At 43.7% G+C, this 26,327-nt stretch overlaps 1 protein-coding gene across 3 annotated transcripts; it reads left to right on the top strand.

Moving 5' to 3' along the window:
- Nucleotides 1-3,126: 3,126 nt before the first annotated feature.
- Nucleotides 3,127-23,483, top strand: GOLGA3 (golgin A3). 3 transcript variants are annotated; one of them, XM_072350953.1, is made up of 24 exons: nt 3,127-3,260; nt 4,631-4,980; nt 6,430-6,711; nt 7,540-7,652; nt 8,590-9,284; nt 10,382-10,493; nt 11,025-11,331; nt 11,714-11,916; nt 12,112-12,249; nt 12,432-12,593; nt 13,563-13,931; nt 15,100-15,177; nt 15,518-15,781; nt 16,266-16,360; nt 17,074-17,290; nt 17,737-17,880; nt 18,145-18,342; nt 18,860-18,976; nt 19,272-19,411; nt 19,832-19,964; nt 20,495-20,617; nt 21,006-21,170; nt 21,976-22,130; nt 23,138-23,483. In XM_072350953.1, exons 2-24 carry the CDS (start codon nt 4,851-4,853, stop codon nt 23,343-23,345), a joined length of 4,548 nt encoding a protein of 1,515 aa, XP_072207054.1. In that variant the 5' UTR covers nt 3,127-3,260; nt 4,631-4,850; the 3' UTR covers nt 23,346-23,483. The 3 variants fall into 3 exon arrangements, with proteins under 3 accessions (XP_072207054.1, XP_072207055.1, XP_072207056.1); XM_072350954.1 differs by having other exon boundaries at nt 6,430-6,588; XM_072350955.1 differs by lacking the exons at nt 3,127-3,260; nt 4,631-4,980 and adding an exon at nt 6,807-6,830 and having other exon boundaries at nt 6,658-6,711.
- Nucleotides 23,484-26,327: the final 2,844 nt, after the last annotated feature.

A 26,327-nucleotide genomic window follows, 5' to 3' on the forward strand; every position in this document is an offset into this window, starting at 1 on the left:
GTTAATGCACTCGTTGAGGATAGAAGGACTAGCTGGCAGGAAAGGGTGTGCAAAAAGTGGGGTGTGTTGTCACTTGGATCAGCCTGGAACAACAATATAGGAAATGCCTAAATAAAAGAAAAAGAATGTGCTCAAGGCTGGCAGCGCAGCACTCATCTGAAGGATCTTACATCCCTGTTATTTGGATTCTTTTCCACAGGTCATCTGAGGGCAGGTGCCCGTAATCCTTGTGAGGCAAGCAGGCAGCTCTCTGGGCTGTGCTGCTGCTCTGAGCTGCAGACCTTGAAGCGCAGCACAGACAGAAATGTATGCAGGTTTCTCATCTTTGTTTACTCTGCTCTTGGCCCAGCCATTTCTGTCTGTGTGTCTGTGTGTCTGTGTGTCTGTGCAGATGGAGCTTCTTCCACACCTGTCGGGACATCCTACAGAGAGCAAGTGTCTTGCTTTTTGTGTTGAGCATCCTGTTAAAGAATTCCAGGCTTCCGCGCCCCTTTAGTGAGTCCTTCCAAGGACTGACCCATGTTGCCTGCTGTGCAGTGCTGTCCGGGGGCTCTGGAGTCCCCTGGTGAAGCCCTGCAGTGCAGTACAACAGTAACACTTATAAGTTAGTGGGTGACATTTCAACGTTTTCTTGACCAGGAGCCCCAGGCTGGGAAGGTCATTTCCAGGAAAGAAAAACAGAAACTTATTTCTTTCAGGCTGACAGAAAAATCATTTACTGTGGAAAACCTAAGCTTAAAACCACTAAACCCAGTAATTTCCTCCCCCTTTCTCCAAGCGTGCGTAACACATGGATTGAAACACGGAAAGGGAACTTTCTGAATTAGTTTCCTTAAATACATAAGGTGTCCTGACACCAGAACTAAGCCTTGTGACCCAGGGACACAGGAGTGGAATATCCCATGGAAATTAATGAGCTCTTAGAAGTTTGTTTTTCAGAACAGCTGCTGCGACCAAAGGGAATGCAGCTTTAAACAGGAGGAGGGCATTGGCAAGAGACCTGCAGTAACAAGGCCTTAAATATTACTTTATTCCGATTGCAAGAGTCCCCATCTGCAAACCTTCCGGTTACACAACACTGCTTTTTATATTTTCACAGTCTTCCTTTGTGTGGGATAGAGGTTGGTTAAATTCTGAGTGAAGCTGTTGGATCAGACGTGCCGCAGTTATATCAGAGTCTCTCCTCTGTTCATAGGAATGAGTCAGGAAAGTAACACTTCAAATCATTATTGCTGTTAAAATAGACACACTAAAAGTGTTCAGGCAGAGTGGTGTATAAACGTTACACGCATAGAAAGATCAGTAAATAAAATACAAAAATATCAAGGCAGCCTTTCCTAAAGGCCATTGCCCAAGAGCTGGCTGCTTGTCACATGTTCAGTGTTTAACACAAAGCCATTTTTCCCTGGGAGGGAAGAGCTGGATGCTGGAGCCTGACTGCAGCCTGCCGGTAATAGAGCTCTTTCTGTGTGGTTAGCACAGGTTTCTTTTTTAATGAAGTTTTTGCAGACGGAGTGACACCAAATAACAGAAAGATGTAAGCAGAAATGCATGCAATAAGCAGAGGGAACTGGAACGTGGTGCTGTCAGTGGTCAGGGAGTGAGATCTCTGCTCAGGAAATACTTAGAGAAACATGTTTGTGGCTTTAATAGCTGTAACCGGAAAGCTCCACAGGGCTTTGTGCTTTGTGCTGTGCAGAGAGTGCCACCCACTGCTCCCGCAGAGCACGGAGCCCTTCTCTCCTACCTCTATCCCTCTTTTGCTGCTTCTGACACATCTGCCCAGAACTGGTACTTGTAGAAGCAGCAGCTTTTCCTTGGAACACTTAACAATGCCAGGAATAGGCTGAATTCTGCAGCTCTGTGCAGACAGACTCATGAGTTTAACTGAGCTGCTGGTGTTTGCTCCACCAGTCCCTTAAGAAGGGGAATAATGAGAAGGAATAACGAGAGGGCAGATGCTCTCAGCTGAGTTTATTGCAGTGGGTTACCCAAATACAGGTAACTCTGCGCGTGGTCTGTCTTACCCCAATAGCTGTCAGTTGTTTTTTGTCAGAGCCAAAATAAATAAGACAGCCTTCCCCTTTTAGGGGCAAAGCCTTGTGGGATCCTGAAAAAGACAATTCCTATTAAGGTCTGAGGGAGCTCTCTTGCAGAGCAGTGGCAGGACAGCTCTGCTGGCTGCAGGGTGGAGGGGAGCCGCACCGGCTGCAAATACATCTGCACAGCTACAGGAACCCCTGTGCTCCAAGGTCTCATGAGTTAGTGCCTGATGGTTCTCCTGGTGCTTTAAGCACCTACCACGACAGCTCCCTGTCCTGTTGAACCCTACGCTACTGACGACACACATCTTTCAATCTGAGGGCTCCTCCATCTCCTTCGGGCAGCCTGCTGCAGCTCTGTGCCTCTTTTGGGGGCAGCCTCTGAAGGGGGCCTATCCCTGGCACTGGGGGCTACATTAGTGACTCGTCAGCTCTTAATGTGAGCTGTCAGCGGCAGGCCAAGGCCTTGCTTTACATCCTTATGATAGGCAAAGAATTGACCACCCGCCTTGACAGCATTGCTTGGACCTGTGCCTTCCTGCACTGCTACTTGCAGCGGCCCTCTGCCTCAACACACTTGTAAGTTCCCTTTCAGACCTTGCCTTAGGGGCTACCTCTGCACGAGGCGTACAGGAAGGCGCCCTGCTGGTCCCTTAGCACTGCGGTCGGCGGCTCTGCAGTTCTTTAAACGTTTTAGACTCTCTGACGGTCTGGGATCGACACTCTGTGCGCGTGAACAAACGCGGAGCAGAAAAGCAGCAGAAAGCAACGAAACGGCAGAAACGAAACCAAAACCGGCCCTGCGGAGCAGCGCGGAGCCGCCACACCTGCCGCCCCGCCCACAGCGCGGCCCGACGCGGCCCCAGCCGGCGCTCAGCAGGCCGAGCGCAGCCCCGCCCAGGAAGCCGCGCCTCTTCCCCGCGCTGCCGGAAGGGTCCGTCCGGAAAAGCCGCCGATCTGTGCACTGCGCCCGGCGGCAGCGGCCGCCCTGCCGGCTCCCCCGGGCCGTCCAGCTCCCGCCGAGCTCCCGGAGAGCAGCGCCGGGCCCGGCGGGGCGGAGGGGGCGCGGCCGCGGTGTGGGACTCTGCGGCCCCGCGGAGGAGGCGGCGGCGGCGGCCGGTGGGGAGGAAGAAGCGCGGTGCACCGCCGCGTCCCGCCCGCCACTTCCCGGCGGAGGCAGCGCCACGTCTCGGGCGGCAGCCGGGCGGGCGGACACAGGTCTGTGCGGGTCCGGCCGGGCCGGGGATCGGGGCGGCGGGGGGCGGGCCGGGCCGGGGACCCGCGGGGCAACGTGCGGTCTGAGGGGCTGCAAGGCGCTGCGCTCCGGCACGGGCCCTGCCGCTCTGCCGCCCTCCGCGCTCGGAACGGAGCGGGCGGTTTGAGCGGGGTCACAGCCGGCTTCTCGCGGCGTTACGAGTGGGTACGCGGAAGGGCTCGGAAGCCAAAGGCCCGTCGGGGTTTGGGGAGGGTCGCACAGAAGACCCGGAGAGGCGCCCCGCTTACGGCCGCATCGCGTGTCCGGGAGGCGGGCGCTGCGCTTATCGCCCGCGGCCTCAGCGAGAGCCGTCCTGCCTTTGTCTGCGGCTCCTCTGCCGCCCGGCGCTGCCCGCACGGCAGCTGCTCGTCAGACGGCTGCTGTGAGCTTCGTGACACGGGGCGCCTTCCGAAGCCGTGAGCTCATTGCGGCGGAGATGTTCCATCCTCTCCCGTGGAGATGTCGGTTCTGTGCCCGCGGCTCCTGCTGCTTCCTGAGGGTTCCCTACTGCAGCACTTATGGGGCTGCGTTCTGGAGATGGGGACGCAGTGATGTTTACGGTGTGTGTGTAGAAATGCCCCAGGCGTAGGCCTGGCCTGAAGTTCTCTCCTGCAGTTTTGCTCATTATAACACGAGTTTGGCTGTCAGCATCCGTTTGAGCATTTTGACAGCTGCAGCGATTGCCTGCAATGGCTGCTGTCAGATGGCATCGGTAGTCCGGGTCTGTGCACAGGTAGGAGCTGAGTGCAGGTTATGGGATTTGCACTCTGTGTTTAGGAATCTCCTCCTGACAGCCCAGGGCTCTGGGCTGTGCCCTGTGTTGCTGTGCTGACTCTGGCCAGGCACTGCACTGTGTGTGCTGCTCGTTCCGCGGGCAAGTAAACAGCAGTGATGTCATTTGTATAAAATAGCCCCGGTTCCCTCCTGTGTTGTGCCCAGAGGGTTTGAAGCAGGATGGCAGTAGGTCCTTGGAATGAAATACGTTATGAAAGTCCAGACCGGGACTCACAGAGCAGAATGCAGCTCTGAGTGCTGTCTGGTTGTGAAAGTGAACATGAAAGAGATGTTACCATTAGGGAGAACAGTGATCTTAAGTCAGTCCTGCTGCTGAATGGTATCTCATTGCCTTATTGTGCCGGTCTATTAATGCAACTGAAAAATAGAAGGTAACAAAAATGGCATTAAGTAGATCATTTCCTATTTAGAGAAGTTGGATGGTTGTATTGCATTGTCTCTGTTACTGTCTCTTCTTCTGAGTCTGCTGAAGCTGGTGGGCAATCTGTGAGTGCTGCTTGCTTTTTAACTGCTATTTTCAAACTACGTTTGTTTGTAGAGAATGCAGCTCCTTGCTGATTACAGCTTTGGCTGTAAGCTGTTTTCATGATCTGGAATCATCAGCTGCCTGCTGCTCACCAACAGCTGAAAAGCTCAGAACCGTGCCCCCGCAAAACATCTTGATGCTGTTGTTGCTAATGGAGAGAAACCGGACTTGCTAGTTTGCTTGGCAGCACGTTTAGAAGAAATACTTTCCTGTGATCTGGATCGTTTTTACCATGGAATCCTCGTCCGTGCAGCAGGATGTTCTGTTGGACAACAGGAGCAGCAATGGGGCTCCTGGCACCTCTCAAGAACGGGATTGTAACGCCAAGTCAGCTTTGCGTGTTGCAGGAGACGAAGCTAACAGTAAGTTATTCCTTGTGAACTGCATCGTTTCCAAGTCTCACAAGGCTTCCCTGCTGCTTTTATTGTTTGGGTGGTGCTGAAGGACATCTTTGTCCTTGAGCTCAGGGATTGTCCTTGAGGTCTACAGTGCTATGTAGAAAGTTTAGTGAAGGCTGTGACGCTGCACATGAGGAATCTCTTCAGGCCCTTGTCAGGTTTTAGAACGTCTCCAAATCAACAGTTTTTCTACCCACATATCCCTGAACTTTCTTTGTGAAATTCTTTTCACTGTGTTGATGTTCCCATGTCTCCACTGTGATAACGAGGGACAAGTTGATGTGAAAGCGGTCTGTGTGTTGCAGCTGTGTGCATGCACCAAAGCATACAGAGTGCTTATGTAAAAGGGACTTTCTGTTGGTACAGAGGGGATCATGTGACAAAGCTGTCAGTCTTCAGCCCTCCTCTGGTATCGCAGACTTGTCGCCTTGTCACGGGCAGGAAAGTGGAGTCCTAAGACTTTATGTGCTCTTATTGTTCTGCCCTTTGTCAGAGTGGCAGTGTAGCTGTGTGCTGATTCATTCATCTTTTATGAAGCCAGAGATCACACTTTCCTGCCTTCTCCTGTCTTGGACATCATCCAAACAGTCAAATTGTGGTTTGTAAATAGGTGATGTGTGACTCCGGTGTTTTCAATTACATTCCATCTCTTCCCACACTGTTCTGACCAGGGTTGTATTGACACCGTTGCCATTTGGTTCCAGAACCACTTTGGTTCCAGGCAGCATTTAGATGCTGAGTGTCTCCTGACCTCAGGAAGTTGCCAGGAAATCATTCTTCCAGAATTTTGCTCCAGTATCTTTTTTTGAATCCACGTGTACCACTCACAGTTGTGAAGGGAAAAAATATTGATAGAGTATAGGCTCAATGTGTGATAATAGCTGCCGTTTGAGAGCTGTGGGCAGAAACTATTCCTGCACGTGTAAGGTGTTGTTACTCATAGCACCCGTTCTCTTTAAAATTTACTTTTTACGTTCCTGAGCTGCGGTTTTAAAATGTCTTCATTGAGACCTGGTTGTACCCTTCTGTCTGGTGACCCCCATCTGAGAACTGATTTGGGCTCAGAAGGGCTGCACGTGTTCTCTGTGTGATCAAGGTGATACTGGAGAGCATTTCAGTTCAAAGCACAGGGAGCTGATGTGCTCGGTGTGAGATTTGTGTGAAGTTTGAAGGTATTTTATGATTGCATTTGAGATCCTGCTTGAAGGCGCTGCATTCAAGCAAATCAGAGGTATGTCATTTTTATAAATGAAGAAATATGCCATTATGACGCTGTGTTTTCCACTTGCAGTCTTAGCAGTTCCTGTATTCTATTCTTGCCCACAGGCAGTAGCACTGGTGTTGTGTGTGGATGGGGCTGTAAGGATGCATGGAGTGCTTTACAGCATAGCTCAGTGAAACTTTCTTTTCCAGCCACCAGTGTTAACCTCAGCGAAGTGCCAAAAGAAGAGGGAAGTCTGGAGCTAAACAGCAAAGCGGACGCCTGCCAGAATGGGCCAGAGTCGCTCTTCCCCGACTCTCCCATATCTTTTGATCCCACCAGCAGTCCTCAGGGTCAAGAGTCATCCCCAGGTGTGCCTGGTTTCCATGACAGCCTAAGGAAGTCTCAGGGAACTAGTGCTGAGGGCGTAGCTCTTAGAAAAGAAGCTTTGCAGTCTCTCAAACTAAGCCTTCCCATGCAAGAAACAGAATTGTGTAAGCATCTGTTTATGATAGTGCCCCTGCTTTCCATTGCTGCATAAAGCTTTTTTCTCTGAGCCTGACTGTGGAAACCTCTACTATCATTTCAGCTTGGACTAAATGCCGTTTTTGCAGTAAGCTTTGAACTAAAATTCATTTTCTTTCAGTAAACCACCCCCTGCTGCAGCTAAAGCACGTGCCTTAACATTTAGAACTTGTTCTCACGCTGGAGGGGGATCTGTGCTTTCTGGGATTGAAGCTGTTCTGATCTTCCTGCCTGATTATGGGGAGTAACAGCAACAAAACAACAAAACAAAAGCAGGTCGTTTTGAGCTAAGTAATGAAGGGGAGAAGGGAGGAGCCTGTACTGTGAGGAATCTAATGCTGCATAACTTCTGTGGAATGTTTTATAAAAGCATTCCTAGTGGACAGGCAATGTGAGTTAGCAGAGGAAGAGAATCTATCTGTTGAATAGTCTTTCTCAGACCCTCAAGGAATGAGTAGACTGTGTGGGTCTGTCTGAGCTATTCAGTTTCAGTACTGCCCCAAGTGTAGAACAGGTGAGCAATACTTTCTGTAGGATCTTTCTCTTTTCATGTGTACTCAGAGGAACTACAGCACTTGGAAACTGGACAAACTGAAATACACGATCATTATCAATGCTTACACAAGGGTGTATTAGAAGATAATGCTTTGGAGTGCATGCTGTTGGGCTTTCCTTGCATTCCTTGCTTAAGCATGAAGCATGTTGCTGGTGGTAGAAGGGGCTGCTTTTCTTTTGCATCAGATTTGCCTGTGTTGCGGTTTTCCTTTTTTAACTGTAAAGATACCCTTCACTTACAGGCTCAGTAGAGTCTTCCCTCCCGCTGGAGAATGAAGAGCAAATACGACTTCAAGCAAGAAGACGGTTAGAAGAGCAGCTCAGACAGTACAGGGTGAAGAGACATCAAGAAAGAGTGAGTAGCACACAGCAGGTCTTGTAGCTTCAGGAGTTGTTGGTAGGCTTGGAGACTTCATTCTCTGTGCTTGACATCCATAACCCTAAACTTAAGAAAACTAATAGTTATTTCAAATCTTATTTATTTAATTTTCTTTTTTTTTTTTTTTCCTCTATTTTTCTGCCAGTTTCAGCTGGGACTTAGTTGGTTTTTCCTTCACAGTGCCTGGTACGATGTGGTGTTTTGGCTTTAGTGAGAAGCCATGTTGATAACACACCAATGTTTCTAGTTGCTGCTGGGCAGTGCAGCACAGAGCCAAGGCCGTTTGAGTTTCTCACGCTGCTGCCCCAGTGAGGGGGCTGAGGGGCACCAGGAGTTGGGAGGGGGCGGAACAAGGACAGCTGAGCTAACCCAGCCAAAGGGATGTTCCGCGCCATGGGGCACTATGCCAAAACAAAAGCCTGAGAAGGGCAGGGAGCTGGCAGGGCAGGCGGCTTCTGCATGGGCACTGACTGGGGGTCGATCAGCAGATGCTGAGCAATTGCTTGCACATCACTTGTTTTGTGTACGTATGTATTTATATTATATATGTTATCCTATTTTCCTCTTTGTTTTTGCATCTTAGTAGTTTTTATAACCCACAAGTTCTACTTTGTTTTGGTTTTCTTTCAGTTCTTTCCCCCATCCCACTGGGGGAAGGACAGTGGTGCTCAGCCACCTGCCAGCTTCAGCCACAACAATCTTTCTGTTCATTTTTAGACTCTACCTTGGCCATGTTCATCCTGAGTCTTGATAGAGTTGATTGCTGACGTAGTTCACCCTGTTTATGAAGTGATGCAGAAATATTAATGTGAAAGTTCAGAGCTTTATATAAAGTTCTACAAGAAAATAAATCCTTGACACTAGTTCAGGTGTAACATTCTGGAATTTACGGGAGTCTCTTGGTTTCTTTTAGTCTAATCAGCCTACATCCAAGAGCCGGCCCTCCAGCACGCTAGATCCTGAGCTGATGTTAAATCCAGAGATCTTACCAAGGGCTAGCACTGTAGCAATGACAAAAGAATACTCCTTTTTGCGGACCAGTGTCCCCAGGGGGCCGAAACTGGGAAGCCTGGGACTTCCAGCATCTTCAAAAGAGAGAAAAAGTTCAAAGTCTTCGAAATCCAGTAAGATCCGGTCCTTGGCTGACTACAGAACTGAAGATTCAGGCTCGGGAAGTTCTGCAGGGAATCTTGTGGCTACTGATTCACCTGGTGGGACTCTGAAGCAAAGCAGAAGTGGTCCAGCATCAGTTGTTTCTGAGATTAGTCTGCCTTTTGACGCAGATGATCGAATAGAGAATTCCTCCTTGGCAGGAGACAGCATTTCAGAGATTGATGGAAGTGAAGCTGGGATGAGGCTGGATGGAAATGAAAGCGACAGCTCTACCTACAGCAGCGTATCAGGAAAAGGGCTGTATAGCAATTTACCAAATTCGGAAGGCAAACAGGGAATTCCATATACAATAAATGGTCAGAAGATACATCCTGATGCAATAGGACAATTTCCTTCCATCAGTGAAGTGCTGCAGGCTGCAGCAGTGGAGCACCAAGCCCAAGAGCGAGAATTTAATGGGGAAATACGGAGCCGGAGAGACAGTATTTCTAGCAGGTAAGAGAGACTGATATTCGGTCAGATGGTTACCAAGCATTACACTCTTTTAGAATAGGCGGTCTATTGCTCTTCTGCTAACATTGGGTGAAACTTCTATTCATCACGATCAAATCAGCTTTTAACTTAGAGACTCGAAACTGAAAGATCACCGAGTACGTTCTGGCTAAATGTGTTCTAGAGAAGTGTAGTTTTGGCATTGGTAGGATGTGTAAAAAGTTCTGCTAGCAATTGCTTCCGTCTATATTTGCTTGTGGGGCTTTTATTCATAGAGCCCCTGATGTGGCATTGGCCTTTAAGGCCTGAAAGTGTTGATGTAACTGACTCAAGCAGTGATGTGTATTGTGATCATTTATGTGATCTTTCAGACCTCGAGTCACTGCGTAATGCTAAGAGTCCTGCCCTTAATACTCTTACTGCAGCCCTTCAGTCTAACAAGCTTATGTGTGTGTGATAGGTGTTAAACCGATTGTAGGCAAGCAAGCAGATGACTGCTGAAGCCCTTTTAATCACTTGTCTGTAAATGCAGTGATTGAAATATTGTATGAGTAGCAGTTTAGAGATGACCTCTTCCTGCTTCCCCTTCCCCGCTTTGGAGTATCATGAAGTTCCCTGAGACATGAGAGTAAAATCAGTTGTCACCGGTTGCCTCATCATGGGCTTAATTCTCGCAGTAATGAGAGGGAAGATCTTGTCAGCTTTTCTCTGGATTCCTCAGCTGTACATGGTGGAAGGACAATAAGGAAACTCTTCTGCCAAATACCTTTTCTTCCTTCTTTTGCACTTCCTGGTGTTACTTTGCACTTCTGTGAAAACAACACATGAATGGGTACCGCAATAAACTCTGGTTGCTGCAAAAGTAGGAAACTCACACATAAAACTTCAGTGTGAATGTAGTTACTTTCTCTTTAGATGGTAGCAAATTTGTTCTGCTCATTTCTGGATCCTTTGAAGTTGGAATGTGTGTTGTTAGGTCACATGGGAATCATATTATCTTATGGACTCTGAATACCTCTTACTTTTGCAGTGCTTCTGTTTAGCTGGGTGAGTGCAGTTTTCTAACCCTTTAACTGTGTATGTGATGTCTCTGTCTGCAGTGTATCTATGGAAAGCTCCGTCGCAGGAACTCATGACGAAATGTTGCAGGTGCTAAAGGAGAAGATGAGACTTGAAGGACAACTGGAGGCACTTTCAGTAGAAGCTAATCAGGTAGAAAATGAATTTCTCTATTTAGCAAATTATGTTAAATGTGTTAATTAATTTTCAAGGGCTTCCGACTCTTAAGGAGGCACGTTTTGTAAAAGCATTGTTGAACTACTTACATTACAAGGATGCTTAGGGAGACACAGTCAGTAAAGCTGTTGCAAGGTTTAAAAAAAGAAGGACAAAAGCAGCCTAGAGGTGATAAATACAGAGTTGTGCTGGTGATTGTATTGCTGTACTTTCAGTTTGTATTGGCTAATGGTTTGACTTATGTAATGCAAAACGTTCTTACTTAAAGAGTGTAAACAAATCTTAGAGATGGCTACTGGCCTGTAACAGAAACACTGTGTGGTTTGTGTGTGCTGACATCTGTATTTTCTTTGAAGATTTGGTAGGTGAGATGTCACTTCAAAAAACGATTTTTAGAAGAAAGTGGTCTTTGCCTTAGCAAAGCCGTTTTGCTACGTATCTTCTGTAGTCAGCCAGGAGTGTATTTTCTGTTGAGACCTTTGTCTTCTATTTTTGGGATGCATTCAGGCTCTGAAAGAGAAGGCTGAGCTACAGGCCCAACTTGCAGCTTTGAACATGAAGCTTCAGGCACAGGTGGAGCACAGCCAAAGCAGCCAACAGAAGCAGGAATCGCTGAGCTCCGAAGTGGCCACATTAAAGCAGTCTTGCTGGGATCTGGAACGAGCAATGGCTGATCTTCAAAACACCTTGGAAGCAAAGAATGCTAGTTTGGCTTCTTCAAATAATGACCTGCAGCTGGCAGAGGAGCAGTACCAAAGACTCATGCTGAAAGTTGAAGATATGCAAAAAAGTGTTCTCACCAGAGACAGCACAGGTGGGCTGATGTAAATTGTGGTCTCTGCTGTTGGACAATGGACTGATGGCTTTTAGCAAAGTGTACAGGTATCAGTGTGTAATGATGAACCTCCACGTCAGGGAACCTGATCTTCAATTTTATTTTTTAATTATTTCATATTTCTGTCTCTTAAAAAACTTAAAAATTACTCGTTTATTTTAATTTTGCTCTGTTTATGGCCCTAATCATTTTGATTCTAGAATTTCTGCTCACTTGGAATAGCGAATCTTTGTGTAATGAAGTGCAAATGTTTTTGGTCAAATAAATAAGCTGTGAATGCAGCAATAAGCCTTGAAAACGTGTGCATAAAAACTGAGTGATGGTATATGATAATCCCTCTTCTTTCTTTCCCCTTTTCTAGTTCATGATCTGCGACAGCAGTTAGCTTCCTTACAGAACCAACTTCAGAAAGTGCAGCTGGAACGGACCACGCTGACCAATAAGCTGAAAGCATCTGAAACCGAAATCACTTCTCTCCAAAATGTGCGACAGTGGTACCAGCAGCAGCTGGTACTCGCCCAGGAGGCTCGAGTCAGGCTGCAGAGCGAGATGGCTAATATACAGGTAGTGCTATTTGCTTGCGCATATAACCAAGAATATTGGTTTTTTTTTAGTTTTATCAAGGGGATGTTGTTTATGAACTCTGAAAAAGGAGCCGCTTCTTTTTTTTCCTTTTCCTTAGAACAATGACATCTGTTGGCTGAATTTTGGCTTGTCTTTCTAACCAGTGTATTTTTTTTGTTTCCCCCTTCCCTTCAGGCTGGGCAGATGACCCAAGCAGGTGTATTGGAACATCTCAAACTAGAGAATGTGGCATTGTCTCAGCAGTTGACTGAAACCCAGCACAGATCGATTAAAGAAAAGGAACGTATTGCGGCACAGCTGCAGAATATTGAGGTAAGGTTGTAGATGGTCTTTGTGATTTATGTGCTGTTGAACTTGTGTATTTAGGTTCTGCAAATGTTGAAATTGAAAATGGAAGGATTTTCCATCAGAGCACTAAATTTGGCTGTTCCTATGTCTCTCAAGCTCTACCAATTGAAATTACAAATGCTGACTCCATGCTTTCTTCTGTGCAGGCTGACATGTTGGACCAAGAAGCTGCCTTCATGCAGATCCAAGAGGCTAAAACCATGGTGGAAGAAGACTTGCAGAGAAAACTAGAGGAGTTTGAGGATGAGAAAGAACAGCTTCAGAAAATGGCTGACTCTGCAGCAACATTGGAGCAAGAGCTGGATCAGGTAGGCTGTTAGACAACTTCCCAAAGATCGCAAAGGAAACAGTTACTTGGCTGAAAAGGTAATAATTAGTGAATACCGAGCTCTGAACTTTTTAAGATCTTCTGAAAGATTTCTGCAAAAATGAAATCCACGTGGAAGTTGCTCTGCTTCAGATGAAAAGCCTTCATTCTCCTTTTGTTTAGTCATCTCAATTTCAGAACCATTGTGAAATTTCAGAACTACTCTCTTAGAAGTTGTTTTTGTTAGTGAATTCAGTATGTAATTATTTGAGGTATAGACAAGAAGCATAGATCAACGTCCAAAGTTGTTAGGCAGTCAGGATATCATAAGATATACTGAGAATGTAATAAAGCTGCACTTTGCTGCAGGGTCCTGCTTTAACCTTGTAACACCAAAAAGCTGGGATGCCAAGGGCTGAAATGAGATGGAGTATGTGATAGCCCAGTATTGTATTCCATGTAATTATATGGAATTATTATTGATAACAGTGAATGCATTCTATATATATACTTCTAGAATACTGTGAATTTCACTTAATAACATTTTTGGTTTGTCGTTCTGGTTATTGTTTTAGCCTGTAAGAGTACACTTGCTGCATAAGGCAATCATGAGCAGAGCAAACTTAAATAACAGCCTGGGAACAGCAGTAGGAATAGAGGGAGTGACTTCAAGTTCCACCGGGGGAAATTTGGGTTGGATGTGGAGGTGTTCAAGAATAATGTAGCTGCAGTACTGAGGGATGTAGTTTAGTGAGGAAATATTGGTGTAGGTGGATGGTTGGACTGGATGATCTGGAAAGGCCTTTTCTAACCCTGGTGATTTAATGATTTAAAAACAAACAAACAAACAGTCTTCTGTTATTTTCTCCTAGAAGCTCAATGGTAGTTACAGTATTTTGATATTATTGGACTATGTTTTCAAATGCAACGTTCATTTTATATGAACTTAATCTCAAAATACTTTTCTCAGGTCAAACTGACTTTGCATCAGAGGGATTTGCAGCTTGAATCCTTGCAGCAAGAGCACCTAGAACTAATGAAACAATTTACGGTGACCCAAGAGATGTTTCATACCAAAGAGCAGACCCTGGATGACCTGCAAACTCAGTATGATGAACTGAAGGCCAGATTGGAAGAGTTCCAAAGTGACGCTACTTCTAAAGATGACATGATACAGTATTTGCAAAATGAGAAGATTGTCTTGGAAGTAGCTCTGCAGACAGCAAAAGCAAGCCAAGAGCAACTCGATGAAGGAACAAAACGCCTTGGAGAAGATACAGAAGTAACATCAGAAGTCTTGGATCAATTGAGGCAAGAAATGGCAATCAAGTCAAGCCAGGTAATAAATCCTTAAAAGCATTGTATTAAAAATAGCTGTTGCAATTAAGTACTGCCACAGGCTCATGATGTAGCCAGTTATGTGGCAGGAGGTTTGTATAGGCAGGTTCATACATGTCTGTGGTTTCAACATTCAGCTAATTGGGAATGTTGTAATAATTCTGTTATGTTTCTCTGTTGGAAAACTGATGCTTTATATTTTGTTATATCTTTAGAATGTTTACAGTTTCATACTTCGTGATATCTCTATGAGTATATGCATTTTCTTGATAGGAGATGGGAAGCTGAAGTTAATTGATTTGTTCTGTTTGCATCTTTCTAAAACAGGACAGTTTTTAAAATAGAAATAATTTTGAGTACAGATCATGTGCCTTTGGAAGTAGCTTTCTCATGAGCTCCTTTTCTTTGACACCACGGCCCAAACATGTCCCACAGGCAGTAATTTAGTCAAAGGCTCAAACTGAGCATTACAGTACATGAGGGTTAGGTTTGGATATTGCTGTGTACCAGCCGAGGCTTTTTTCTAGGCACTGAGCTGGTTAACAAGGTTAAGCCTAATGCATGTCCTTACTCTTTTTGTGGCTGCTTTTAAGTATTGTGACCCTTCCTTTCACATCTTAGTGTCATAATCATGTAAGTTCTCTATCTTCTATGGCATCCAAGTTCCGCATGAAAGCTCCATGAAGATCTTGCTTATTGAATACAGCTTATGATGAGTTCCTGGTGATCCATAGAGGTTTCTTTTGAAGACAACAATAGAACTTGTTAGTATTACCAGCAGAAGTATAAAATAACTGTGGATGCACATATAATGAACATTGCTTTTTTTGTTGTTGTCTCCCATTCAAAGAACCAGCTGCTTTCTTCATTAGATGTGTAAACTGATGCTGTATGGATGCCATGTATATAGATTAATGGCACGTACTAACATCTTAATGTCAGATTAGGGGGCCTTTGTTTACTATGTGTTTCATTATAAGATGTAAATTTATTTCTGTATAAAATGTTGGGTTTTCTAACGGTGTCATTGACATACGTAGTCAGAAACAGGATCCTCGGTAGATCAGGCAATGTGTTCAACCACAGCAGAAGGTACTGTCAGTACTTGAGGTAATGTAGAATATGTGGTATGGCACATAAAGCATCATCTTTGGTTTTTGTTCTGGCAGGTGGAAAATCTGCAACAAGAAAATGGCAGCCTTAAAAAACAGGTTCAGAAAGTGAAGGAGCAGTTCCTACAGCAGAAGGTAAGCAAAAGCAAGCTATTTCAGATAAATAGGAACAAAGAACAGATCTTTACAATCTAAGTACTCCTGAGGGCTTTTATGGGGAAACTGGAATCCATTTTCTGTGCCAAATACAAACTGGGTTTTAATGAACTGCTGATATTTTTTGATTATTTGTCACCCGAGTGTGCATAAGTCTTTGAACTTGCATGAATGTGTTACAGAAGATGACACTGGTTTGAATTGTTTAAAATGCCCCCCACAAAACTGGAATAACATCAGTAAATACTTCACAGTAAATTACAACTTAGATTTTAGAGTTACAAGGATGATCTTTTCCTCTTGAACTCTTGTGAACAAGGTGATGGTGGAAGCTTATCGGAGAGATGCGAGTTCTAAGGACCAGCTGATTAGTGAACTGAAAGCTACGAAGAAGCGTCTAGACTCAGAAATGAAAGAGTTAAAACGAGAACTACTACAGATTCAAGTGGAAAAACAGTCACTTGAATCGGAACATTCAAAACTACAGAAGGAAGTGACTGAGGTTCACCAGCAGATGGTGGAAATAGAAAATCATCTTCAGTCAGTGCAGAAAGAACGAGATGAAATGGAAACACGCCTACAGGTATGGGAGCTGTTAAGCTTTGGACATAGAGGGAGATATGTTGTTATTCCCAGTAGTTCTGGCCACGAACAGAGTGGCAACCTGTAAGTTAAGGTTCTTGATTACCTACTTAATGCTGTATATGCATATGCCTTCCACAAATCAATTGCTAATATCTCCTGTAAGTCAGTAGGGAGAAGCATGCTACAGGAGTGGCAAAGAAGTGATGTGGAAGCAGTTAACCTTGTCCCAGAGTGGGCGCTGCCTGAGAGTGAAGACCAGAACAGGGCTCTGTGCTTGTGTGTTTTGATGGCAGCCACAGAGGAATTCATTTAAAAAGAAATAGAGAGGAGTTGGAAAGAAGACAGAGAACCTTGGAATAGCTGTTTGGTTTTCTTTTTGTACAGTTTCTATTTAGAGTTGGAAATGATTTCGAAACTTTACGTCTATTCCCTTGTAATCCAACATAAAGCAAATGTGTATTTTTTTCTCCTTCCCTATCAAGTCTCTGCAGTTTGATAAGGAACAAATGGCATCTCTTGCTGAGGCAAATCAGACATTAAAACTGCAAGTAGAACAAATGCAAGAAGAAGCAAAGAAGTAAGTGTGTCCTTTTAGTGCAGACAAAAGAGCTATAATGTTTGTGTTTGTGAACATCTTTCTAGCGGTCAGACTTTTCCTATTCCTTAGTCTTATTTGGGAAATAACTCACAGTTTTTAATCAAAGATGTATGCCATGCAGCATGTGTATTGTGTTACATAGTGTAACATGTTAACTGGAGTTAATCCTAGTTTTCCTTCATATCCCTGACTGGCTAAAATGATGGCTTTAATGAGAACAAGTTTGGTGTTGTTTTTTCTGTTTGTTTTTTTAACTGGTAATCATAGAAGGAAACATTTTACAATACATAACATAATCACCAAATATCTCAGATTGGATGAGACATTAAATTGGATTCTTAATCGAAATTCAGTGTATATTACGTACTTCATTATGAAGATTCTGGTAAAGGCCTCGTAATTGCTCTCAGAAGTTTTAGTCATTACCTTGTGAGGAGCTGAAATCATACCTTAGGAACCTGGCAGCTGTTTCTGAGAGGGGAGAGAAGTGAGAGTTGTTTGCCTTAACTACAGCAAAGCATTTGGTACTGTCTCCTGTGGGATCCTTACAGCTCAGCTGGCAGCCATAAGTGGACTATCGGTAGATTTTATTTGTTTATCTCTTTGTTTGAGCCATGTTAAAAGATAATCCTTCATCAGTTTTTTCGGGCAACTTTTGTCTTAACCTTGTTTTGTTTTTGCTTTCCTGCTAGGGCCATTACTGAGCAGAAGCAGAAAATGAAGCGTCTAGGGTCAGATCTGACAAGTGCTCAGAAAGAGATGAAAGCGAAGCATAAAGCCTATGAGAATGCAGTCAGCATTCTGAGTCGGCGCCTGCAGGAATCCCTCACTGCAAAGGAGTCTGCTGAAGCAGAGCTGAGCAAGCTAAAAGCACAAATCACTGATGGTGGAAGCAACCAGATTGCTCAAGTATATGGTTGTCTTTAACATTGTTAATACAAAGATAGCACTGCTACATTGTCAAATGTGTCAGAATATTATTTTACACTGAGGTGGTAAAAATACTTGGAATTATAAAGCTAGATAAGAACCGTGGTGTCAGCGTCCTAAATCCTTGGAATTTCCTTAACTACATTTGACAGAGATGATTTGGCAAGCTTTGGTTTTTGATATTTCACCCATATTTTTCTGATTACTGATTTCAACTCAAAGTGTTTTTTTTCTTTTTTTTTTTTTTTTTTTTTTTTTTTTCTTAAAGCTTGAAGTGTTACCAAAATAGTAAAGCTCTGAGCAAGCCCTTTAAATTGAGCACTAGCAGCTCATTTATTGTTTGATAGAGGAATGATCTTTTTTAACAAAACAATTGCCTCTGCAGGTGAACAGTGCAATAATCTGGCTTATGCCTTTGTCTTTAGGAAAGGATTCAAGCCCTGGAGACAGAGTTGCAAGCTGTTAGAAGCAGTAAGTTGATGCTGGAAAAAGAGTTGCAAGAAGTGATTTCACTTACCAGCCAGGAGCTTGAGGAATACAGAGAGAAAGTGCTGGAACTTGAGGATGAGGTGATTGTACTGTCGCTTTCCCATCTGTCGTGTGATTCAGGCAAAGTACCTGGAGGAAAAGAGAAGATTTAGTATCATAAATTTATTGCAACAGTACAGAAAATCTGAACCTTATGTAGGAGATACTGTGTTGGTGGCACTTGCCAGTTGTGCTGCCCTATTCTAACAACAGCCTGTGAAAGCAGAGAAACTTAATGACTTCATTTTTTTTTGAGGTAGTAATCTGGAACTGTTTGCTAATTTTGGGTTTTTCTTTGACTGTAGCTTCAGGAATCCCGAGGGTTCAGGAGGAAGATAAAACGTTTAGAAGAAATGAACAAGAAGTTGGCCCTTGAACTGGAACATGAACGTGGAAAGCTCACAGGCCTTAGTCAGTCTAATGCTGCTTTGCGAGAGCACAACAATGTTTTAGAGACAGCATTAGCAAAAAGAGAAGCAGATTTGGTCCAGCTGAATCTACAGGTATTTGACTTTTGGTAAAATATCTTAAGAAAGGAACTGGCTGGTATTTCTGATAACAAGACATAGAGGTTGTCACTCGTATGATACAAGGTTGGCACATTTTCTTCAGCTCCAGATCTCCTGTGTGTTGCATAACGGCAGTAACATATGAGACTCAACAACAGATGAGAAGTGAGATCTGGCACCAGGCAGAGCAGCTGGGGGGAGGTGGAAAAAATCATGCAGAAAAATTTGCAATACTGGAAGTCTGGCTCATTTAAGGTTGGATTGTGCAGACTGTGTCACATAAGGATTCTCCGAGATGAACGTTGTTTTGTTTGCCAACAGTGATGCATTCCTGGGATATAAGCAAATGGGAATATTGACAAAGAATTGCGTGTAACATGGTACCATTTGACCTGAACAGCAGAGAGAAGCTTTGCAGTCGCTGCATTGGCTGGTGTTTACATTTACCAGCCTGTCTGATCTTCCAGTGAGTCTGGACAAAATGTGCATTTGTTTTTGCAATGTGATGCAGGTTCAGGCAGTCCTAAAGCGGAAGGAGGAAGAGGACCAGCAAATGCAACAACTTATTCAAGCTTTACAGGCTTCCTTGGAGAAAGAAAAGTCAAAAGTTAAGGACCTTAAGGAGCAGGTAATAAGTCATCTTTCATTCACTTGAAAGGTGATTTAAATGTGAAGTGTTTGGGAAGTGGCTTCACAGAAAACGTATGTTGTGCAGTACTGTGCCATCTGTAGGATCTCTGCTGTGATGGCCGATAGCTGAAAGACTGATTGATGTATTTTCTGTTACGCCCTGTTTGTTAGCTAATGGTGTTTTGTAAACAAAATAATAAGTATTAGTTTTGTTCTGTACTCTCTTGGCCTACATCCCCGTATGAATCTCCTACTGTGACAAAGAAAAATGGCATCTTTTTTTGTTCTTGCAGGTAGCAGCAGCCAAAGCAGATGCAGCACACAACCGCCGGCATTACAGAGCTGCTGCCCTTGAGCTCAATGAGATCAAGAAAGAGCTACATGCCAAAGAACTGCTTGTCCAAGCCCTTCAGGCTGAAGTGGACAAACTGCAGTAAGTGTGCTGTAGTAAATGTCGAAGTTCTGAGAGTATGGGAAATAAAAGAGGCATTCTGGAAAACATCTGTCAGTGAAATTTGACTTCACTGCCCTGGCAAGGATTATGTTGAAATGTGCCCTAGCTGAGCTTGATCATAAAATGTATGGCTGGATGCTGGGCATGTATGTGCATGTCTCTGTCTCTTAGTGATTCAGTTTGAAGTGAGCTGTATGTAGGTTTCACCAGCCTTTTCTTTTTTCTCCACACTTTCAACCTGGATTTCAACTCTTGCTGTGACCATGTTGGCAAAGACTTCAAAGCTACGAGCTGGTGCTATTCAATGTCATGTCATTTATGATTACATAGCTAACGCAGTGAAGCACTTGGGCAGGGTGAGTAACTGATGTGTGTGCTTGTGTTAATTCTGCTGTGCAGGGCAGAGGACGAGAAGCATTCCCAGGATGTATCACAGTTTCAGCAAGAGCTGGCAGAAGCTAGATCTCAGCTTCAACTGCTGCAGAAAAAGCTGGATGACAAGCTTAGTGAACAGCCTTTAGTAAGCCAAGAGGTAAATGCTGCACATTTACTGTGTTTGTCCTTATTTATGGTACGTTATGTGATTTATTTTGTCCTTCGTTCAGCAGTTTTTAATAGCTTGGTGTAAGGGAGACTGTTGGTCACATCCTCAACCTCTGATTAACCATCTGAGGCAAGTGATGAGCCAGCTGTGGGAGCACAGGTGAAGGTGACTCAGCTGTGCTCCTGGAAGGGGTGGAGCTTGGCTGACCTTAAAGAGATGCTTAAGGTAGCATCTCTTTCTGGAGATTGCTCCTTTGTGGAGTTTTTGTGGTGAGCCTCAATACTGGTGAGCATCCATCTCGACTGAAGGCCTCGGCGTTGGTGAGTCTCTTCATAGATACCCTCTGGCTATTCATTTACTCTGTAATTACAACTATACTTATATTATTCCAACTATACACTTGGTTTAGGAGGTTTTCTTAGAGACAGGAAGGATTCCTGAGGCACAGCTAAGAATGCTTAAGGTTTTGTGATTCGGTGGATGTGTACAGAATGCTAAAGGTACCTTCTTTCTTTTAGGTGGAAGACCTCAAGTGGGAAGTAGAACAAAAAGAAAGGGAAATTGAAACACTTAAGCAGCAGTTGGATATGAGTGAGCAGCGCAGCCATAAGGAACTGGAAGGGATGCAAGCTGTCCTGCAGGTATTTAATCTAGCGAGTGGAGATTTTGATGGGTAACTGGTATTGGTGAAGAGGGATCATTAAAAATGTGTTTTGTAGTCTAAAATTGTACTTGCACTGATTATTTGAATAGATGCGAATTTATTTAAAATATATACATTCCTTGTGTTTTTCAGCTTTTCTTCTTAATTCCACTGGGCTGTTAGCTTCTTATTTTATTAGCCAAAATAGATTATTGACTTTCTATCTTATTCTGGGTTTCAGCCGGGGTTAATTAGTTTCATATAGCACTGTTATGTTTTGCTACTTTTCTAGTTTCCCCTGGAAACTGAAAAAGGTGCTGAAGGAATTGGCTGGAATTCTAGACTTTTTTCATGTATCACATTGATTTTCTTACCTTCCTGTTTAGAATATCAAGACTGAGTTGGAAATGGTGAGAGAAGATCTGTCGGTGACTCAAAAGGATAAGTTTATGCTGCAGGCTAAAGTGAGTGAACTGAAGAACAGCATGAAGTCACTGCTGCAGCAGAACCAGCAACTGAAGATGGACCTGAAGCATGGCAAGATGAAGAAGGTATTTGAGCAGAATAGGTAGTATTGCCCTTGGATTACAGTACTGGGAAATATTTGTTGCAAAGAATGCCTACGTGTGATACAGACTTACTGATGTTCTGAGATTTAATTAAAAACACAGCAGTTTTTCCAGGCGAAAGTAACTCAACTGATCTCGATTTCACATCTTTTTCCTTAAAGGTCTTTGTGTCCAGCATATTATCTTACATTTCCATTTTACCTCATTATGAGAAAGCCAAAATGAAGTGCTTAAATAATGATTAGTGGCAAGTATTTAGGTAATATTTTCTTAATGCTGATGTGTCTGTCTTCTCCGTTCTGGACCAGTCTAGTTTTTTAATCCTTTCACAGTTTCAGAAGCTAACTGTTAGTGGTTCTTTGATCTCCTGCTCTTTTCTTCTCTCAAGCGAGAAGGGAGTTTCATGCAGAACTTCTCTATTTCATTCTTTTAGACGTCTGTCTTTATATTTTATCCTGCAGGCCTCAGGATTTTCAGAAGTACTTCTGTACTGAAAGAACATCATGAATTTTTGTTTTGAAAATGGAAGTAAATTGCATTATATCCCTATTGTTTCACTTCTTTCATAGGGTGATTCCTTGAGTAGCCCTACATGTTTTCTGTTTGCTTATGAGTAGTCTAAAATTTGACTTTGGGTTAGGAATTTATGCTCGTGACCCATGAGATTTAACTGTATCAGAAACATGTTCATGTTATGTACCAGTAGTGTGAGGCTTCATTTGGTACAAGTGAAACGGATGAAATGGATTAATTTATTTCTGACTGTTCTTTTTTTCCCTTTAACCAGAGGAAAGGAGAGAACAATTCTTCAAATCCTGTGACTCCAGTCAAGATTCCGGACTGCCCGGTGCCTGCTGCCTTGCTGGAAGAGCTGTTAAAACCATCGACAGCTGTGAGCAAGGAGCCTTTAAAAAATCTGAACAGCTGTCTGCGGCAATTGAAGTATGAGCTGTTTTTAAGGCTGTATCAATACAGTTGTTTTTTTTTTTTTAATTCTTTTTTTAAGTTTCCAGGAAACCAGCAGCCAACTAATGGGGGGGAGGAACAGTGAAAGGAATTATTCTCCTTATTGGGGCTGTATTTAGGACAGTAGGGCGCTCTGTTGTCTTAAACGTTTGCTTATATGGCAGTGGAATAAGGAAAGAACAAGTAGACAAAACGTTCATCCTAAAATTCTCAGTACACAAATAGGTATAATGCAGAAAAAAACCAGAACAGCTGTTTTTCTATTGCTCTTGTTAGTGGAGAAACTGGTGTTTGTTTCTTCTCGCTGTCAGCAGGGCAGCTTGTGATAGGAGCTCAAGCAATGAATTAATGAATCCCTACAGTGAAATTTTATTCTGCCAAGAGTGTTTTTGTCTGCCCTCACAAGGATGTACACAGAGTTCTGAGGAGGGAAGCTGCAACGTCAGGAATAGGTTTAGTGTGAGAACTGAACTACTTGAGACCACCTTAGGTGATGTTTTTAAGGAGCGATCTTGCAATATCTATGCAGTGAAGCTGTATTACCAGGCTCATCTTTTTTACAAAGCTGGTGTCTGAATACGAGTCACACTGTTTGTTTATTTTTCTGCGACACCTTCCTCACTTCCACCTCCCACGTTGTCTTCAGTTCCTGCAAGGGAACTGTCTGTCAGGCTGCAGATGCTGAGTGCCTTTCCTGAGGAAATGGTGCTGCGTTTTGCTTGGCCACAAGCATGTGCAGCAAAGGAGCTGCTGCATTGCTGGCACTTACTTTTGGATTAAGCATATTGTATTTGTTTTTCTCTTAGAGCAAAGACGGTTTCTAAGTTTTGTTTAGACTTCTTCCTAGTGTATGCAGCTGTAGCTTAGATAATGTTGAAGTAGGTATCAGAAATCAGGAAATAAATTCAGTTTCTTTCATTTAACAAGCAGAAAGCTAATGACTAACATTTGCTCTTTTTTTTTGTTCCCAAAACTTTCACAAGGCAAGAAATGGACAGTCTTCAGCGTCAGATGGAGGAACACACCATTACAGTGCATGAATCGATGTCTTCATGGACTCAGATTGAGGAGCAGCTAATGGACTTTACCTCCACTAGTCCTGCAACTGCTTCAGACCAGCAGGAGCGTCCTGCTTTGGCTGAAAAGAAACAGAATTGCGATGTTAGCAGCAAGGAAGCTTTGACACTATAACCTCCTCAGCAGTTGTCTTTCTCCCTATTGCTTTAAGTGTGTAAACAAATCTTTATCAGAAGTATTTATTTATTTCATTTTTAAATTGGTCTTCAGAATTTTGCTTTTGCCTGTAGAATTCAAGGGCACAGTTTTGAGAAGCCGGCGTAATAGTAAGTGCAGAATGTGCTGTTCTAAGGGTTTGTTTGAAACCATACTTTAATGAAACTTTACTGTAATAATTCTACCGTACTGGGGATGGCCGAGTGAGAGATCTGGCTTGTTTTTGGGATTAGTGAGAGGTTAACTTGAAGGCTTACACTGAGCCCAAAAGAGCATCTGCTCCCAGGTCTGCATTTGTTTAATCTGGGTCAGTTTGTTAGCAGATGGCGGTTGGTTATGCTTTGTCGGATTTTTGTTCTGTTTAGCTCTTTTTCCTTTGGGTTGGGGTCAGATTGTTGGTTTTTCTCCCCCTGTGGACTGTGTCCAGAGCACAGAAAACAGAAGGTCCTGCTCATGTTCAGCTGCAGGCAGTGGTTGAAAAATGGCTACTCCTACTTAGGTGTTGGGAAGGAGGATGTTCTAATCTCTTATTCTTTACATTTGAGATTACAGGTGTCTGTATTTAGGAGTGAAAGAAAGGAGGAAGCATCTGAAGCCCTTTTCTAGTCATGAGGATGACAGAACATTGGCAGTGTTGCCTGGGATGTTTTCTTAAGTATCACAGTTTCTCTCTTACAGTTGCAGGCCAGTAGGGAGCTTTGCTTCACTGCACAAACACTTCTTGCACCTTTTTAGTTCGACTTTTGAAGTAGACATCCTTGATTAAAGGTATGCTTGTAATATATATTTATATATATACATATATATATATAAAAGAAAAAAATCACGATTTTCTGACTGTTTTAATATGCATATATACTGTAAGGCAAGGCTGACGTGAGGCTGGTTCTTTTTTTTGTTGTTGTCTGTTACTCTCATTGTTATATTATTACATTTTAAGTTTGCTGGGTTTTGACATACTGTCAGATGGCTTAGGGAAGTTATCCCCCAAAGCCAGAGCTTTTAGATATATAATTATTTTACTTCAAAAGACAGAATTATAATGCCTATAAAATTATTATTTTGATTATCTTCTCCAACTCACTTCACCCCCCCTCCCCTTTGCATCCTCTATTATAAGGTGTCCACTGCGAGTGGAAGTGGCACTATGGCGCCTTAGCTAAGTTATTATTAAAGCAGTCCTTCTACTTTGGCCCCATGGGCCTGTGTGGCTCAGAGTGCAGTGGTGAACCCCTCATTTGAAAACTGCTGCAGAGGTAATGCTTCATGCAGTGTGCGAAGGCACGGATCAGAATGTACAGGATGGTCTGTGGAAGAGTGAGTGGCAACTTGTGCCAGCATGGCTTCGTCTTTGAAACAAAACACAGGTCAATTGTATTCATTTTTCATACCAGCCTACGGTGTATCTAACGTGTACGAGACTAATTAGCTGTTTTAAAAAAAGCATTTCTTCAAGTAACTCTTTCGTAATCGCCTGTAACGCAGGGTTTGAAAAGTTTCCCTGTCAGTGGTCTGCCTTATTCTTCTCAAGAGGCTGTAGCTTCTTGGAGGAGGCTTCTTTTGGATGGATTTAGGTGTTTTGAGAGGAGATTATTGCAGGTTTCCTTCAATTGAGTCAAAACTGAACAAGTTTGGGTGGGGGGAGCCATGTTCATCCAGCTGTGGACTTAGCATCTATACTGAATGGCATTGTGCCCCTTGCTCAGCTCCTGGATCTTAACTTGTGTTTTGTGTAGTCAGAGTCAAGCGATGCTAGAAGTCAAGCTTTTCAAGTTAGCAGAGGGAGAAATGCCTTAGGGGGCATCGTTATGTGCCCGACATACAGAATTACTGACGAATTTAAAGGAAAGCCAGCAGCTTTACTGACTGGCTTAAACATGTTAATGTCTGCAAACCACTGCAGTCCACTGTGCAGAGTCAATGGTACTGATAATCTCGCTGCTGTCATGTTCTTGAAGTTGCCTGTATATTAAGCACTAAGAAGAAAAAAATACGCAGTGTTGTTAAATAACAAAATCAAAACTACGTAACAAATAATACATTCAATACAGAAAGTCATCCAATGTTGAGGATTTTAAGTAAAGTAACACTTGTGCAGGGTTAATGTTGGTGTTCATTTGGGTAAATACGTTGCATACAGTTAATCCATTAAGTTTTAATCTCTGAAGTTTGCCAACAGTTGCATAGATAAAGCTTTTATCTGATCTCAAAGAAGCCAGAATTGTTAGAAACCTTTGTAGGTCTTAAGAATGTCTGCTCTCCTTTTTGTATCAGTACTGCATTCTGGTTTTGGTGCAGCCTGTGTGAAAGCACCGTGCTCCTTATGGAGACAGCTGGGTTGGTACAGTCAAGTAGTTGTAGGTGCGTATTTTCCTTTCTAAAGATGAAGGAGCTGTTGTGAAATCCCGAGATGAGATTTCTGCATTGACCGGCCCGTCTCTCTGAAAGCTGCTGGGCATTGGTTATTTGATTGTCACCATGGGGTTTCCTGTAGACACGAGCACCGTGCCATGATAAGGTCTGTGGGTCTAAATCCGCTGTGCTGAAGTCAGAGTTATCCACAGAAATAGTTGCTGCTTTATGAAGAGGCCTCGCCCTGAGGCTGAACACACTCTCTGCAGAGGCTCAGGTCTCTTGTCGGGTCTCTTTGCTGTCTGGGCAGTGAACAGAGTAGTTACTGGAACAAGAAGTGGGTCCCCTCTGCATGTCTGAGAGCTGCCAGGTGTGTCAGAAGAGCATCAGTGCCTCGCTGGTACCGGTGGGCTTACAGGAACTGGACAATACGATGTCAAAGATATTTTTTCCCTTTCTTGCCCTTTGAGGGGAAGGGATTTTCCTTGTCTGTCAGCCGTTGCTGCCCACTGAACAAGGCTTCTTGACGAGGCAGAAAAGTTGCTGTAAAGTAAGAGTGTTTCCCAGGTGTTGAAAGCTGTTGAAGGC

This window comes from Excalfactoria chinensis, chromosome 16, assembly GCF_039878825.1.
Source record: "Excalfactoria chinensis isolate bCotChi1 chromosome 16, bCotChi1.hap2, whole genome shotgun sequence".
NCBI lineage: Eukaryota > Metazoa > Chordata > Aves > Galliformes > Phasianidae > Excalfactoria > Excalfactoria chinensis.